This window comes from Melitaea cinxia, chromosome 2 (genome assembly GCF_905220565.1).
Source record: "Melitaea cinxia chromosome 2, ilMelCinx1.1, whole genome shotgun sequence".
Taxonomy (NCBI): domain Eukaryota; kingdom Metazoa; phylum Arthropoda; class Insecta; order Lepidoptera; family Nymphalidae; genus Melitaea; species Melitaea cinxia.
The window spans coordinates 16,429,216-16,447,897 of NC_059395.1; the positions used below are offsets into that span (position 1 = coordinate 16,429,216).

The following is an 18,682-nucleotide window of genomic DNA, read 5'->3' on the forward strand; positions in this document are numbered from 1 at the left end:
GTTTTTTGGTCGAATTACTTTTGCATAAGACTTTAAAAAGTATCAAAACTGACGCAATGACATCGATTGTAACATTTAATTATATAGTTACAAATATACGCAAAGCGGTAGGTAAGTAAATTTTAGCGCAATATGAAATATTTTTATTTTATATTCATTCTATAAAGCAATTCACTATTACAATAAATACTTTTTTATAAATATTTCTATAATATTTCGAAAGTTATATTATAGTATGTGTAATAATTACATACTAATAGTTTTTCTTACTTTTTTTTAATTTCTCTATTTTAATGTACTTTATCATTGTGTGAGACCATTCAGATATAAATTCTTGCATAAATTATGAAATATATTTTTTAATATAAGTCTCAAGTAAATGAACGACAACCGTAAGACTTAAAATTTTAAGAAATCAATAAAAAGATGATTACGAAGGCTACAACCTTCATAATCCAAGAATTTAAAAGTTCTTCCTTGTAGGAACAAGTAAAACAGATTTCGTATCTTTTTTTATTCAATGAAATTGCAAAATACATAAAGAGCTTTTTTCATAATATTACTTTAAACAGTTGATATACGTTTTATCCAGATTTATAGTGTACTGAAGATAAAAAAAGGTATATTATGTAAGAAGAGATACTTCTCAAATTTGCGTGATATTTGTGAAATTATTCGTGCTACTTTGACACTATCGAAAGCCATTTATTGAAATAAATAAATGCTATAATATTATTTAACTCATGATTTTTTTTATTTTAATGATTTATTAGTAAAAACAATTTAAAAAATCTAATTTTTAATATTTTTTAACGTAACTTATGCAAATATTTGAATATTATTTTCCGTTTCAGTCCGATGTAATATATATTATACAATTACAAAATAAATGCAATATTATATCATAAACTCCATACACGCAGCGATTTTGAACTTTTGAATATTGTTTACCTAATTATTTAATAATTAATAATTGATATATTCTAGATAGAGATATTGTTATTAGCAACAGGATGCAGAACTACCCTAACCCGCCAGGTCTCCTTGGGGTGGTCAGACCACCCCCTAGAAATACGTCCTTAAACGTAAATGAGAAGAATAACATTTATTTTACTATAACATTAGTACATTAATGGAAGACTATAGGTTAGAGAGTTAGAATACTTACTAAAACTCTTGAGCAAAGTTAATAGATCTGGAGAAGAAATAAAAGAAAATATTTTTATCAAAAAGTAGAGAGGCCAAATTCGTGTGGAATAGGATTAAAAAATATCTAAAAAACAGAATACTCAATTTCAAAGGAATATCAGACAGGGTTGGAGTCCTCAATATACACCTTAGACTATGTTAGTTGTATTTAGTGTGCACTTAGCAATCCTAAGAAGAGAGACACTTTCTTAGCAGTAGGATGTTTCCAGGCTAATTCATTTAAGTAGACCACATTTTAATTCATTAGCTTAAATTCCATTTGAAAAAGTTTGGAAAGCTAAGATTTTAAATTTTGAAGCTACAAAATAATTTTTTTAATGATAAACATACTCCCAATACGTCGTACAAGGAAGTAAAAATACCTCTTAATATTTATATAATTATCATACCTAACTATAAACGCATGCATTTCCTCGTTTTTTTTTCGTCATTTTCAATAACGTATCCTCCATTTTATTACTTTTAAGAACCAGTTATACCTAGTTTGTATGTATCAAAAGTGTCACAGAAAGATTTACCATCTGACTAAAAGAGGTAATGAGATTGAGAAAAAAAAAATTCAATAGGTTATTGGAATCATGAAGTTCGGCTGAGGTTACTTTGTGCTTTCAAGGAAACAGTAGCCATCGTGCCTTATGCAACGGTCCTAGAACTGTATTAACAATCACGTAAGATCGATTTTTGAATGTCAATTTTAATACTTATTATTGATTGTAAAAGGACAAAGAGTTCAAGGAATGACTAATTAAAGAACAGGACACGTACTTAAAATTGTTAGGAAATAATTCATTATGCATTATTATTAGAAGACTATGTGTAGAAAATTGATTCAGTTTCTGAGGAAAATAAAAGTTTCATAAATTTATTATTATATTTTTATCCGAATAATAGTACAATAATATAATTTGATTTATTTATGACCACCATAATAAGATTTAAAACAAAAAAAACTGACATTAATTACTAAGCATATGTTTACAAGTTTTCGCAATGTTTCGAAAAAAAGCAACAGGTTTTCGTAACCTCGAAATCTCAAAACAACAAAAAATAAGATTGGTAAAATCCTTATTATTAATTACTAAATTTGAATAATCAATTTGAAAAATATTGTAAATTAAATTAATATATTATTTATATCTGCAAACCTGATTATAGTACCTATTCAATAATAACTAACAGAAAATTCCAGAATCTTTATTAAATAACTACGCTTATTGTTAAATTAAATTTTGAATATCCTAAGTGCGTGATATTGCATTTTAAATATAACTGTGTTTATATATGTACACCGGTCAATACCATAACCCTTATTTTAGTTTTGTTTAGTTGATTTATTTATAAATAATTTATTATGAATATATATATATATATATATATATATATATTATAAACTAATTTTTATATATATTTCTAAGGCATATATGGTTAAAGTACATAGTTATTAGTTTTAAATGGGTGATAATGATAAAACCATCTTTATTATAATTTATATGTGACGCTTTTACAAGTATCTTTTCTTAATATGTTACCCACATATATATAATGTAAATATATTTAAATTTGATGGGGTATACTAAATCTAATTGACATCTTTGCTATATGATTGACCTTGAAGTAATAGACTTCGAGATTACTTTAGTTATGGACGTGTTCTCACAGTCTTTTCTAAGGTAGTACCGTATGCGACGTGGCTTTTTCCTGTCTATTTCGGTTACACATTTACTATATATATTATATAGACGAATTTTATAATTGCTGCATTCGAACAACTTAGGTGAGACTTAATTTTTATAAAAATGATTAAATGAAAGTTAGAATATACACATGCACACACTTGAATAAAATTGCTTTTTTCTGACGTAGTTTATTATCAAAGATAGAATCTAAACTATCGCTATTGTTCTTTAACAATCTTAGTACAAACATCGTGGTATCAATTTTTTATTATTAATACGTCGTTCTCCGGCGCGCTGGACCGACGATCTACGTAATATCACCGGTGTAGGCTGGATGAGGATTGCGGAAAATCGGGATGTTTAGTGCGAACTTGGGGAGGCCTATATCCAGCTGGGAACTGCAATAGGCTATACTGATTGAGTGGTTTTAATAATAGAAAGTTTTTAATAGACAAAAATATTGTAAGTTAAAATAATATTAGAGAATGACAAATATTTCTATTGTTTAAAAAAATAAATAAAAATCTTTGTTAGGTATCTTGTACGTTCACAAAAACTAATTTGTGATTTGTCTGGCTTGGCTAGTCTTAGGAGATCGCGCTTGATATTTTTTGCCATACATTAATTATTAATTTAAAAAGTTTCAATATACTTATTGTAATGAAGATATAGAGCTACTCCGATATTAATGAAATTATATTTTATTTGTATTACATTGGAATAATAATTTATATTATTCAAATTCAGAATTCAAATATGGCTTTAAATTTGATATTGTTTTACCAAAAAAAATTGCAAACCAGTATTAGAGGTACGTAGCCTCTTTCGCCGAACGAACTGTAGCGAGTCGGCTGCGCCGGCGCCGGTTACAATGCGCGCCACGACGGGCAATACAGAGCAACCTTCGACGGGAACCGCACGTGTACCCGGAGATTTATAATAGATATATATTTTATTGGTTCATTTAGAATCAGTTATTCGTTCAAGATGAAAAGTTTAATTATTATCATCCTCGCTGTTTGCACTTTTGGTAAGTTTATTATTTACTTAAATATTTCAAATCGATTGTTTAAAATCAAAATGGAAATGGACTTATACTAACTTTAGTCATTTATTTTTTCGTTTTTTTTTTTTAATGCATAAATTCTATATTTATTATTTTATATATTAAACAATAAATTTAAGAACGCTGGAAGTAAACCACACTCCACGAACCAAAGTAGCGTAAATAGGTCGTAATTTATGCAAATAATGTAACTGCAGTAAATGTAATATTTAAATTAGTATTTCAACAAAGTTAAACTAAATTCAGCTTTGAATTCTTAACTAAGTAAAAGCTTAAAGCTTCGAATTGCTTCATTGCGGTCACAGCACGTATTTGCAGTATACGCGTTGATGAAGTGTTTAAATATTAAATTATAGCACATAAATTCCTTAACAATTTAAGGGTTATGAAAGTAACAGTGTAGTACCAAGGACGCATTGTAAGCTTAAGATTGTGGTTAAAATTTTACTTATTTCTACAAAATTAGAAATTTATGATACTTTCACTTAGAGAACAGAGTATCAACGGTTTATAATTCACATATAACGACAAACGTGTTGCTTTCTTCCTTTCGAATATCATGCTATCAATCAATGTCAAAAGTGTAGAGTTGTTGAACTAGTAAACCTCTCATTCGAAAAATGTAACAAGTCTTAAGGCTATCAAGCGTGTGTCCTTAGGCAATGTAAGTTAGTACAAATTTTTTATTATGATTTTTATCTCTTTATCTGATCTAGCTGCACGATAATAAAATCTAATAACTAGATTGGTACGTAATGTTTTCTTAATTGAATAAAAATTCCTTCAGATTATCTTTAAAATTATCATCGTCGAACCTTAGACCGCAAGTCTAGAAATAATATCGTCACGGCACCTTTCTCTCTTTCCCTGGAACTACGTGTTTTAAATTAACAAATCTACATAAACAGAAATAAATGCTGCTAAGCGCATAACTCGAGAAAGGCTCGACCAATTCAGCTAATTTATTTTTTGTATGTTCATTAAGGCCCGCGGGAGGTTATAATACTTAAAAAAAATTGATAAAATATATATTATTATTTTTATAAAATTATTAACTTTCGACAGAACGAAGTCTGTCCGGGCAGCTAGTACGAAATATAGCTAATATGTCTATTAGATGAAAATGCAATATCTAAAATATTATTTGGTTTCTGGTGTTACTTGTCTACAAAAAAAAATAATGACTGAAAAAAATTAGCATTCGAGATAACATCAGGAACTACTTCCATCGCTTATTTTATGATCCTCTTATATATATGTAGATAAAAAAAAATATTTTTGACTTTACGTTTCCAAGGACAAACATAATAAGTTATTATACGCACATTATAAGTAAATAATCTACTAATTAAAAGAAAACTTATTAATTAAGTATATACGAAAGGTGAATTGAACAATGTTTTACATCAATCGTCCTCCTTTCGCGTGTCCTTATTGTTCAAGTAATTTCTTAACGAACATTTCGTTTTGCAAGGGCAATTTTACTATTGAACTCTGTCACGGAATGTCAGATTTTCGAAACCTATAAGGTAGCAGTTATTGTGTTAAATGGCCTGTGTGTAAGTAGCGTAAATTGGAGCGCGTTCGGCAACAGTGATCGAGAATTTTTTTCTTATAACGAAAGAAAGGCTAAATATTATTACGATATCGTTTAAAGCAAAGTACCATTAAAATTTAAATGACATCAAAGCATGAAATGAAATTCACTTTTGCATATTTAAGCATAATTATCACAAAATTCTTAAATAGTATCTCGGTAAATTTATTTTATTTAGCATGAGCGTTTGTTTTATAATTTCGAAAATCGCGGAAGAAATCGCATTTAGCGATAAGATCGCCTTTGAACATCTTGTATTGTATCTTTCTTTATATGTATCTGTATTTTGGTGTATATATAATTAAATCAAGCTCTACAATCACTGTTAAAAACTTAAATATAAGTTATTGTTTCAAACCTTAATGATGACAGTCTGTTTCTCCAAAACTGTGTTAGTTTGCCCCTCCCTTAATCTATAAAACCTGGTCAATCATCATCGGAACTTTACTAAATTAGGCTTTAAAATTTTTCATTTCATATGTATAGCTGTGGTTGCTATTATAATATATTATATGTATTTTAAGAAAATAAAATCTGGTCAATATATTGATTACAAAATGTCTGCTTATTTTAAATAATCGCCTACAAAAACATGTATATGTATACTCTACCTCACATTTGACTGGTTTTTTGAATTGATAATCGAGGTTAAAAAGTGACAGTTCAAAATTATCCTCCAAGCTTTTTTATCTCCAGATTCCATGTGGATTATTTATATTAAAGAAACATTTATAAACAGTTACAGCTCAAGACTTCAAATGTCCGGAAAAGAACGGCTTCTACCCGGACCCCTACCAATGCGACCTTTATTACAAATGCAGCAGAGGTTAGTATCGTGTGTGAAAGGTCAACGTGTTCTGACATGTCGCTTAAATGTCACTTACCTTCATGCACATGATTGCGCACATACATTATCGTCAATTTCTTCACATGTTATCTTAACATAATACAACAAATTGATTCATGTGACCTTAATTACATGTAATCGTATCAGTTGCCATGATTAATTCTAAAGAAAAATGAAGTATGTCACTTTTTTTTTGTATGATAATTTGTTTGTATCATTTATTTAATTATTTTGAGTTTATGCAGCGTTTGCTGCATAAACGCGTTGGCACAAAGGTCACAGCACTGGTTTGTGGCTGTTGCACTGGAGGTTGCGGGTTCGATCCCCGCACATGACAAACATTTGTATCGGCCATACAGATTTTTGCCGTGGTCTGGGTGTTTGTGCTATCCTTGTGGCCACCGCCACCGGTCCCGGTAGTTATCATGTACACCTGATAGCGATCGTTACTCATAGTAGAGAATATATCCGCCAACCCGCATTGGAGCAGCGTGGAGGATTAATCTCTGATCCTTGTCCTACTTGAGGAAAGAGGCCTATGCCCAGCAGTGGGATATTATTGGCTGAAGTATTGCTACGTAAAGTACTAAGCATAATAAAAGTCTTAAGGGCATTAGAGCGCCCAGGTTCATTGTTCTTTTTCACCATGTCGACATTTAACTAATTTAAAAATACGGTTAATATTGTTCTACTCCTCTATATATATAAAATGACTTTACCTTACTGTATACATACATTCATAGCTACATACATTCAGGTCTATATAGTACATCTTAATGAGAGAATTTTCAAAGCTTCTTATTACTCCTCCTTTATATAAGGATCTCTTACGTAAGGGTTTGTGCTTATGGCCGCTGCGTTAAATTGCGCTTTGCTAGTTACTTCCATTTTACAGTTTCATTGCGTAATAAACATATTACGATTGGAATGACGTCACTAAATTTCACCTTACCTCATAATAAGATTAAGGACATAATATACAAAACTGCATCACAGAAACTACTCTGCAATTGTTGAATGAAATCGTCGTAAATTAGATCTGCGCGTACAAAGTTCTTTAAACAACATTTTTAAACTATGGGTCACTAGTTTCATTTTAGCAATTAAGTTCTAGGTTAGAACGTTAGTCTAGATTAGCAGAAAATACATTGCACAAGTAATTACTGTAAATTCTTGTATATAAAATTAATTTCCATTTAATTTTATGGTTAAGTAAGATGTTACCTAACTGGTACTATAAAATTAGTTAAATATCTCATGTATGTACGTATTGCGACGAATACTAATGCATTTTGTATATTTTACAAAAGCCGCTGAAATAACAACTCGGTGAAAGTAATAGACAACAATGGAATACAAAACATCGTTTTGTTACACATTATTATATGGGTTTTACACCTTGTTTTTTAAATTGTACTCACATTTTACTTTTCGTGAATGTGACATAAATGTTGTCTTAAGACATTGTTGGAATATTTTTTGTTATATTATAGATGTAGCATACAATTGTTTTATGTTTTTATTGGAATACTAATCTCAGAATTTAAACGGTTAGACCGTTTTGAGAAATTTTTTTGTTGTGATCATCACTCGTATAATAAATGCTAATAAAATAAACAACAATAAATTGAATTTTATATTTATTTAATAATCAAGATCATACAATTATGCGAGCTATAATGTAACACAACTATATTTTATACAGGAAAAGTGGAAACAAAGCTCTGCCCTGATGGTCTAGTCTTCTTTGACGAGAACCCTAATAAGGAACTCTGTGACATTCCTTCTAACGTCGACTGTGGGGATAGGAAAGAATTACGTAAGTATAAATGTTAAATACATTAACGGAATATCATAGTCGAGGACAGGGTTAACCCTAGAGGCCCCGCGCTACAATAATTCTATCCTTAGGTATTAATTGCAGTTTTATATATGATACCTTGTACCATCCAGATGACCTCATTTTTATTATATGAGGCCATTTCAAAATTAGTTCTTTCAATGACAACAGCCAACCGGTATTATTTTTTGTTGGCACGTATGAATCAGAAAAATTATAAAAACAGGATAATTTTGCATATGCACTCAAGGCCTTGTAAAGACTAAGGCCAAGATTATTTATGAGCAGATATAAATGATATCATATCTTTAATGATTTATTTGCAACAACCGGTATTTTTAATTTAATATTAATATCATCCATGAGCTCTAATAACCATGCCCTTTTTAAACATCATTCAATATACTTATCTTACAGGCGATTTGTTACGTAAGACTGCACAATTGCACATCGACAGTCAGTGGTCCGACGCTGTCGATATTTTTTTATTACACCGTCTTAGTTTATTTAACTGTGCATTTTTCATTTTTTTTTTGCATATAGCTAAGCGCTTGCTGTGTGGTTACGGTAGTTAGAATATAGCCACCCCTCTCTTCCCGTGGGTGTCGTAAGAGGCGACTAAGGGATAACACAGTTCCACGGCCACCTTGGAACTTAAAAAGCCGACCGATGGCGAGATAAATATCCAACTGCTGGCTTTGAAATAAACAGGCCGTAGACGGACAGCAGCGTCTTCGGTGCGACAAAGCCAGCCCTGCGGTCACCAACCCACCTGCCCAGCGTGGTGATTATGGGCAAAACACATGAACACACACAAACACTTTCGTACATTACAAATTTTGATTTAAAGTCAAATTAAAATACAAAAAAAAAAAAAAAAATTATGTTTCCAGAGGAACCAAAACCTACTAAAGGTTGTCCACGACAAAACGGATACTTCAAGCATCCCGATCCCCAGGTATGTTTTTTTTATTTTACTTTATAGTCACTTTTTCTTCTTTTTAACCGGCTTCAAAAAAGGAGGAGGTTACTCAATTCGACCGTATATACATATTTTTTTTATTTAATCGAAAGCCGATGTTTATCATGTGGTCACATTTAAATTTCATCGAGATCTGATTAAAACTTTTGGAGTAATCTTTAATAATGCGCATTTACTTACTATTTTTTCATCTACTTATGTTGTATTACTTGTCGGTGTAATTGAAGTCGTTCTTTTTTTTCATTTGCCAGCAAACATAATTATTCCTTCTCTAACTCCTTAGATGAGGACGGATCTAAAATAAAGTAGGTAAATTATAAAGAATATATTGTTTTCTAATGTTTACGCGAATTTCACTAATCATAATGAAACAACGTTTTCGGATTATTCGCGGTTTACTAAGTTTTTTAGATGCCCGACGTTTCGGATACTTTACAGCAACTATGGTCACGGGAAGACTAAGCTAATCTATAACAAAAAATAATAATTTTGATGTAATTATGAAAGACCCAACTGCTTTAAATTTCGAATTGCACATCATGTGTCATCATTTACGTAACCACGTTTTTTTTTTTTTATATCAAGGACTTGACATGTCGTTTAATCTTTAATTAGAAAAAACAAAATATTGATTTAATCTGTGATTTGTTGCAGCAGGTCAAAATTAAGAAATTTGTCTTATCTCGCAGACGTAATTGCTCTTCCTATACTTCTACTTAATATTGTCCCAAACAAAGCACTTTGATTAATGAACAATAGAGTGTTAAGTTTTTTGGACATCTTAAAATAAGCCAAAGCCAATTGATAACATTGAATTGATGTGATGCCGCGTTGGCGCAGCGGTCACAGCCATGGATTGTACCTGTTGCGCAGGCGGTTGCGGGTTCGATCCCCGCACATGACAAACATTTGTATTGGCCATCATATACACCTGATAGCGATCGTTACTCATAGTAGGGAATATATCCGCCAACCCGCATTGGAGCAGCGTGGTGGATTAAGCTCTGATCCTTCTCCTACATGGGGAAAGAAGCCTATGCGCAGTAGTGGGATATTAAAGGCTGAAGCGACAAATTGATAACAATTAGGGAGATCGCATTAGAAATACATTTTTAGATATGAATATGTTTATTCTAAATAGGCCTGTGACAAGTTCTACTACTGTGCCGACGGTATTCCCAACGAGCTACCATGCCCTCCTGGCCTCTACTTTGACGAAGAGTCCTCCAACTGCGACTGGAAAGAGTCCGTAGCGAGACGTTGTGACCAAATCACAAAGGGTAAGCTGTTAAGAAGAATTTAGAATTAATTAAATATTAAGGAAATCTAGGTTTTTATGAACAGGTACTGAAAATTTGTGGTATATGTATGCGTATAGTAGGCATACTATTTCACAAATATAAAATATGATACCTTGCATTTCATGTCCTTGCATTTATTTTAAATTTTTATTAAATATTATGTCGTCTAAACGCTACACAACAACGAAATTTTATTGTTTGTTTTGTTATTAGCAATATTTGCCCTCGTAATTGACACTTTAAGTTTTAAATATAATTTATCTGTCTTCGGCCTGTGTATTTCAAAGCAGCAAGGGCAGCAGCGTCTTCGGTGCGACAAAGCCAGTACTGCGGTCACCAACCCGCCTGCCCAGCGTGGTGACTATGGGCAAAACACATGAGTTCACGTTATTTTTGGCGTCAACTTGTGGAGGCCTATGTCCAGCAGTGGACTGTATAGGCTGTAATGATTATCTGTAGTCTTTGATTCTTAGAAGTATACTTCATTTTCTTTTTTGTAACAAAAATTGTTAAAAATGGAAAAGAGGATATTGAATGTTTATGAAAAAAGACAACGTCAAGGCACTTTAACGAACGTGCATTTTTTATTTCAGATGTCCTTGATGACGGTTTCACTTGTCCCGATGGTGAAGTGATGGGACCTAATGGACGTGCTCTCCCACACCCCACTTTCCCCCACCCTGAAGACTGTCAGAAATTCTACATCTGCCGTAATGGAGTCCAACCACAAAAGGGTAGTTGTCCCTCAGGAAAAGTGTACAACGAAGACACTTTCACGTGCGATGACCCTGAAAAAGTACCTGGATGGTGAGATCTTTGTAACAAAAAAAAAATATTACGCTATGTTTTTTCTATTTAGATGATAAAGAAAAAAGTAACACATATTGACCTCTACAACTTGAACTTAAGAAACTTATTAATTGTTTGTTGATTAATAAACGTAAAATGAAGATTCAAAACTATATGCCATGTGGTATATGCTGATTTCAATGCTAGTAATATTTAATTACGCTTATCATAATAGAGCTATTTGGTACAGGAAATATTTAAGTATCGCAGTACTTATATTTATTGTATTTAAAGCAAAAAACTATAATAACTCTAATGATAGCCAATCATTAATGCTTCCTGAAGCAAAACAAATTAAATCAAATTCTTTCTTACAGTGAAAACTACTACGAAGGTCAACCTACTGAGAAGAACAAATTACCGAAGAAGGCATAACTACTAGATAATAAGTTTTATTATTAGTGTTAAAGTAAATAAATAGCGTTATAGATTTTCTGTAGTATTATTTAGAAAAAAAAGCATTCCCTACTGTCGTTTTCAATCTTATAATAAAAAAATGTATTATTACTAAACTGTTACTTATATCACAATACACACATGCACACGTCGAATATTATTATAAGTATTATTAACATAGATTCAAAGATCAAAAGCAGACGATTAGTTACCAGCTTTTTAATTATTTAACTTTATTTTTTCACGTTCCTAAAATCAATGTTTAGGTCATCACAATAAACTTTTACACTATACCTTATTATTATTGATCTATACTTCAAATTGTTAATATTGTAATCAATATAAATACATAAATGTAGTTTATTTTTTTCATTCTTGTTTATCTACTTGTATATTGATTGTGCGTCACGTAAATTACTGACTAAATTTCAATAAGGCTAGGCATGATTTAATCGTATACTTCGAAGGTACTAAATATTAGTATCTCAACACTTAGTAAGTTACCTTGGCTAAGTCAGTCAGTATATTAGGTAGTGAGAAAGTTACAATACGAACTAAATTATTATATAATTTTTAGCGTGTGGGTAGATTTCATCCATTCTTCTTGTTACAAATACGATGTTTATAAGATTGTCCTATTAATAATCGAATATATTAATCGTTACTTAAAAAAAGTAGAGACATTAGAATACACAGTAGGAATAAAGTTCACATAACTTGAAACAGGAATGGCAGCATATTTTATCACACAGCACTAATCAAAGCATGGTAATAGCGATTAATGTTGCGAGAACTTTTAGTATTCGAACACTCTTTACACATATTGTTACCATGTTTAGTCTTAAGTAACTTACCTCCTGGTTACCAACATACTAAAGTGCTAAAATAAAATATACTCAAAATTAAGCACAACTCTAGGTAGCCGTAGCCAATGAACGCCTGTCACATTAGGAGAAAAACATGCGCGCTGAAAACTTAACCGCTGACCTTACCCCGAAACTCTGGCTACCGTACTCAGGAGAAGTACACAACTACTTGAGTACTTCCCCAGACAGACTACTCCATATTTCGCTACTACATACTTCTGCTGCTGTGCAATATATTACATACATCAATGACAAGCATATTATATGAAAATCGTATTTATTCATTTGTTTTTAATTTAGTTAGTTATTAATACAAATATCTGCATATCACTAGTAAGATTTGAATTAAAGTAGCGAAATGTTTAATTTTCAATATTTTATTATTATTATTAATACGCGTTGGCGCAACACATCGCGCGCGCGGTCACAGCCATGGATTGTATCTGTTGCGCTGGCGGTTGTGGGTTCGATACCCGCACATGACAAACATTTTTATCGACCATACAGGTATTGGACATGGTCTGGGTGTTTGTGCACTTTCTAGTGGGTCTCCCCATCGTGCCTCGGAGACCACGTTAAACTGTCGGTCCCGGTTGTTATCATGTACACCTGATAGCGATCGTTACTCATAGTAGGGAATATATCCGCCAACCCGCATTGGAGCAGCGTGGTGAATTAAGCTCTGATCCTTGGTCCTACTTGGGGAAAGTAGTCCCATGTCGGAACATGGCAAAAGAGATCTATACCCAGTAGTGGGATATTACAGGCTGAAACGATGATGATCATAATCAATATTTCCCTAAAAAGGTATTTATGTGACTGAAAGTGGCGAATGTTCACTATAATGTAATCAATGTCGAACCTTAAACTTTCTTCTTTAAACGTTTACATTTATCCATTTCAAACTGTGGGATTGTATGTATGTATATATGTATATGTATTGTACTAGAAACTAAAAATCATAAATCACAAGGCGCCTGACGAACTCAAAACTGGTGTTATTTTGTATAAATTTACAATTTCCCTGTTGGTACTTAGATTAAAATCTACCTTTTTTCGTTACAGAAAAAAATTATAAATAAAGTTAAAAAACAAGAAAAGTATAAATGGATGATATTAACCGCTATAAAGAAAATGTTGCATATATTGAGACGACTAGTTTTTAATTTTAGGAATAGTTTTTATACAGTTTCATCTTTGCCCTTAAATATACCTATAGATGTATGTTATGTTAGCTTGTAATATGCACAATAAAGTATATTTCTTCTTTTTCTATTTCTTATATACCATCTTAAGTCGAAGACTATAAGAAATTAGAACATATACTTTTAAGCTCTTTAACTGTATGTATACACAGATTGTTAAATCGATAAAAGTGTATTAGCGTAAACATTCAAATATATTTGGAAATCCCAAAAATGAACGCCTCCACGTATTCCTTTAAAATTATCGTTTGTAGCTTAAACTTAGCAGCGCTCTCTAGTAGCTTGTTTAGGAGCTAATGATCGACCATTCAACCATCATTAATTCGATTAGTTGATTTGGTCCTTGCAGATAATCAAAGATGGCTCTGATTCATTCACATCACATGATAGTCTATCATAGTAGAAACTATTATTTTTTTAAATTAAGTATTTATCAGTCTTCATATTCAATACGCTTATAGAATGGCACGAAGTTCTCGTACATGTGCAATTCAGTTCATAGCGAATATTGGTACCCAAATATGTTACATTACATACAAAAGTGTAACAAATAGATTTACCTCCATTAGTGCATTATTTGTTCGTGTATCGCATATATTGTACGTTGTGCTTAAGAGCCACTTCACAAAAATCGGTAACAATCCGCGAAATTGTGATATTTTGACGTCGTTAATCTCAGCATAGAATGCAATAATGTAATTTATATTTTTTAAATATAATAGAGCAACCTTTGTTGTAGTAAAATAATGAATTAGAATTTTGATTTATATTGTACGTACAAAATTATTAACCTTTTCATCGGCCGCCTCCCTGGGTAAACGGTCAAAATTGTATACTTTGAAGTTCTATTTTTCAATAACCTCTACCTTAAAACTGTATAAAAATATGGTAATATGTGGAATATGTTTTTGTTGATACACGATGCAGATTTTTTTTTTCATTTGTGTCTCTGTTAATCCGTAATAAAATTTTAAAGTTACAAATATTTTCCAAATAAGTACAATTTTAAAAGCGATATTTTTCTTAGAAAACAAAGACTTTTTAAGGAACTATCTCTACCAAAGTAAAGTTACATCATTTAGGAATATAAAAAAAAATATTAAAATATTTAATTATTTTGAATACCTTTTGTATTAAAAATAAAAAGGTAGTATAGTATATAATACCACGCATCAAACCCAATAAATCAGTCGAGTGCCAGTGCTCTTAGAGGTAAGGTCCACGCCAAATTCTGCGCAGCTGTCTCTTTCGCTAACACGCACCAAGCGACTGTTGTTATAGTGTGATGAACCGCATTTGATACTTTCATAAAAATAAAAATAAAATATGCGAAAATTATCGTAAAATAATATGATGATCATCATCATCATCATCATTACAGCCTATACAGTCCACTGCTGGACATAGGCCTCCACAAGTTTACGCCAAAAATAACGTGAACTCATGTGTTTTGCCCATAGTCACCACGCTGGGCAGGCGGGTTGGTGACCGCAGTACTGGCTTTGTCGCACCGAAGACGCTGCTGCCCGTCTTCGGCCTGTGTATTTATGGCTTCTTATGGTCCAAGATGATATGATGATAATGTCTGTAAACAAATGTATATTTTAATTTTTTTCTCACATTATCAATACAAAAAAGCATTTGAATCTGTTTGTCTTTTTATTTGTTAATAAATATGTTTGATTACTCCAAATTTTCTGGACCATAATAAAATGCTATTTTATTTATATCGTAAATATTCGATTCATTCGTAACCTTAAAAAAGTAAATCAATTTAAAAAAAAATGTTTCATAAAATTTATTTTTCATTTGTATTTTAAATTTATTGACTGTTGTTATATAATATACTTGAAATTTTTAACAAATTATTTATGAAAAAAATATTTTATACCATTATAGTTATTAATTTTTATTATACATTAGAAAAAGATCAAGATGGTTTTTTGGTTGTTACACTATACCAAGTAGCACAAAGATCGTGCGGCTCGTACAACTCTCGCGATGCGACCAAATTTACCTAAACGAAAAACGAAAAATTGTGAAATGCCTCTTAACATACGCTCTGCTTTCAAAAAAGCTGCTCAACTACATTTACTTTGTAACTAACTGGATCAATTCTCTTACATCAACTGGTATTGAGAAACTGTTACAATATTATTGTCTTTATCGATCATTCATTTCTTTTTAAGGCTAAATGTTATTCAAACACGTTTAGCTTTGTCTGTAGATTTATGAAAATAAATTAAATATTATAATATAGATTTTGGTAGACACAATTACATACGTTAGACACATATATTTACTACATTATGTTACTACTAGCTTTTCTCCGCGGCTTCGCTCGCATTCATTTTTTTTATATAAAAAGTATCCTATGTTCCTTCTAATAACTCCAAAAATATGCGTACAAAGTTTCATGATGATCGGTTAAGTAGTTTTCTCGTGAAAAAGTAACAAACAAACTTACATTCACATTTATAATATTTATAGGGATTGTGTAGAATCTACGTGGTATTTGATTTAATACGATACTTTCCCAAAAAATTAATCCGCTTATATGCGACAAATCAAAGTGTGGCAGAGATAATATTTTGTTTTGATTATTTTGACGAAATATGTTTGTCTTTTTTAAGCTCCCTTGTCATTTGACGGTACATTTACATTTTTCCAACAATACCTTATGATATTTTTTTATAGTCTGCGGACCTGCAGACTATTTAGTAAAATTGCTTTGGTATTCCTAACGATTTTGAGTTTAATATATATTTTTTAAATATTATATTTGTTGTTTGCTACGATTATTGTACCTCATCTTATAATCTGTAGCGTTGTTATAGTACATAATTATGGCCTCACTGATATTGCACTTTGACGTCGCGTTGGCATAACGGTCACATCACTGATTAGTGACAATTGCGCTAGCGGTTGTAGGTTCGATCCCTGAACATGACAAACATTTTTATTGACCATGCAGATGTTTGCCGTGGTCTGGGTGTTTGTGTATTCCTTGTGGATCTCCCCACCGTGCCTCGGAGAGCTCGTTAAGCCTTCTCGGTTGTTATCACGTGCACCTGATAGCAATCGTTACTCATAGTAGGTAGTATATCCGCTAACCCGCATTGGAGCAGTGTGGTAGATTAAGCTCTGATCCTTGATGCCGATTGATGATTGATGATCCTGTCCTAGATGGGGAAAGAGGCCTATAGCCAGCAGTGGGATATTACAGGCTGGAGCAAAATATTGTACTTAACAGGCATATTTTACAACTAATAGAACTACTCTTAAGATTAACAATTTCAATCTGAAATATTTCGATCAAGCATTTTCTATGATTTTCTATCTTTATAAGCCAATTCACTATCATTCTCATTAATGACGTTAAAACAACCAGTTAAATGCCAGACAATAATCACCCGTAATTAATTGATATTTTGCAATACAACGTCAGACATAAATGTAATTAACTTTTACTTTCATTCAATCTTTAGTGATTTTGCGATAAACATTTCCGGTTAAGTAATTAAATTTAAGACAGACATTTTATGTTCTTAATGAAAATACTTTAAAATCTATGTTTAACTAGCTGTGTCAGCAACTTCGTCCGCGTGGAATTTACAAAAAAGATATTGTTTAGTTCGCAGAGTTATAAAATAAATAAATTTCTAAAATAAAAGTACTATAGTTACTATTAAGTAAGTTACTCCTTATTACATCTGCTATGCCAGTGAAAGTCCCGTCAAAATCGGCCCAACCGTTTCAGAGATTAGCCGGAACAAACAGACAGACAGACAAAAATAGTAAAAAATATTATTTTGGTATATGTACTGTGTATATCCATATACATCCATATGCATTTAGTAAAAAGCGGTTATTTTAATATTACAAACAGACACTCCAATTTTATTTATTTGTATATATTTGCATAAGTAATTCATACGATTATTATAATGGTGTAACACAAAAAATACTTTTACAGTGTATCAGTATCAGTTCAGCCTATCGCAGTCCGCTGCTGAACATAGGCCTCCCCAATTTCGCGCCAGACATCCCGGTTTTCCGCAATCCTCGTTTTCTCGCGGATAGTTTCATTTCTAATCCTATCTTTGAGCATATACAAAACATAGCATTGCAAACATACAAATAAAACGTTACTCTCAAACAACTTGAAACATGTGGTATATATTTATTTGATATTACGCTTAAGGCTACCATAAATTATTCAATATATGTCGTCAACTTCTATTAATTAACTAATATATTACTTTAATATACGAAAAAATAAATAAAAACTATTTTTAAGTAATGTTTACACCTCTGAAAAATCTATTGAGAATCCGCAGTTTAAAGAAAATAAATCTTATAAAGTACGTTCAAAGTAAATTTTAAATAGCTGTTAATATTATTAATATTTTAAATGTACAAATTTTGGTAATATTAAAATTGTATGTAATTTATTTTATGTAACATGAAGAAATCGGTCGATTTGAGTTTATAACATAAAAAGTTATATTTATGTTAATGTTATATAAGGTAGTAAAATTTCATGTGGCTTGCTAAAGCATACTAAGACACAGTAGGAAATATCCTGAACAAAATCTAAAGCAGCCCGACTGGGGAAGCACCTCGACCTTACAAAATATCACAGCTAAATAATACTGCTTTCAAGCAGTGTTGTGTTCTTCTAGTGATTAAGGTGACCAGAACGCTTTGGAGGGTTTGGGGGTAGAGTAAAAACGCGCTTGCGACGCTTCTAGCGTTCCAGACGTCTATGTATAAACTACGGAAATCACTTACCATTAGGTGAGTTTTATGCTTGTTTGCCGACCTAGTGTTAAAAATGCGTTACAA

The 18,682-nt window shown here is 31.5% G+C and overlaps 1 protein-coding gene across 1 annotated transcript; it reads left to right on the plus strand.

Moving 5' to 3' along the window:
• Positions 1-3,778: 3,778 nt before the first annotated feature.
• Positions 3,779-11,799, plus strand: LOC123665950 (protein obstructor-E-like). The gene is made up of 7 exons (XM_045600176.1): positions 3,779-3,915; positions 6,288-6,374; positions 8,101-8,214; positions 9,129-9,193; positions 10,359-10,497; positions 11,112-11,325; positions 11,685-11,799. Exons 1-7 carry the CDS (start codon positions 3,873-3,875, stop codon positions 11,740-11,742), a joined length of 720 nt encoding a protein of 239 aa, XP_045456132.1. The 5' UTR covers positions 3,779-3,872; the 3' UTR covers positions 11,743-11,799.
• Positions 11,800-18,682: the final 6,883 nt, after the last annotated feature.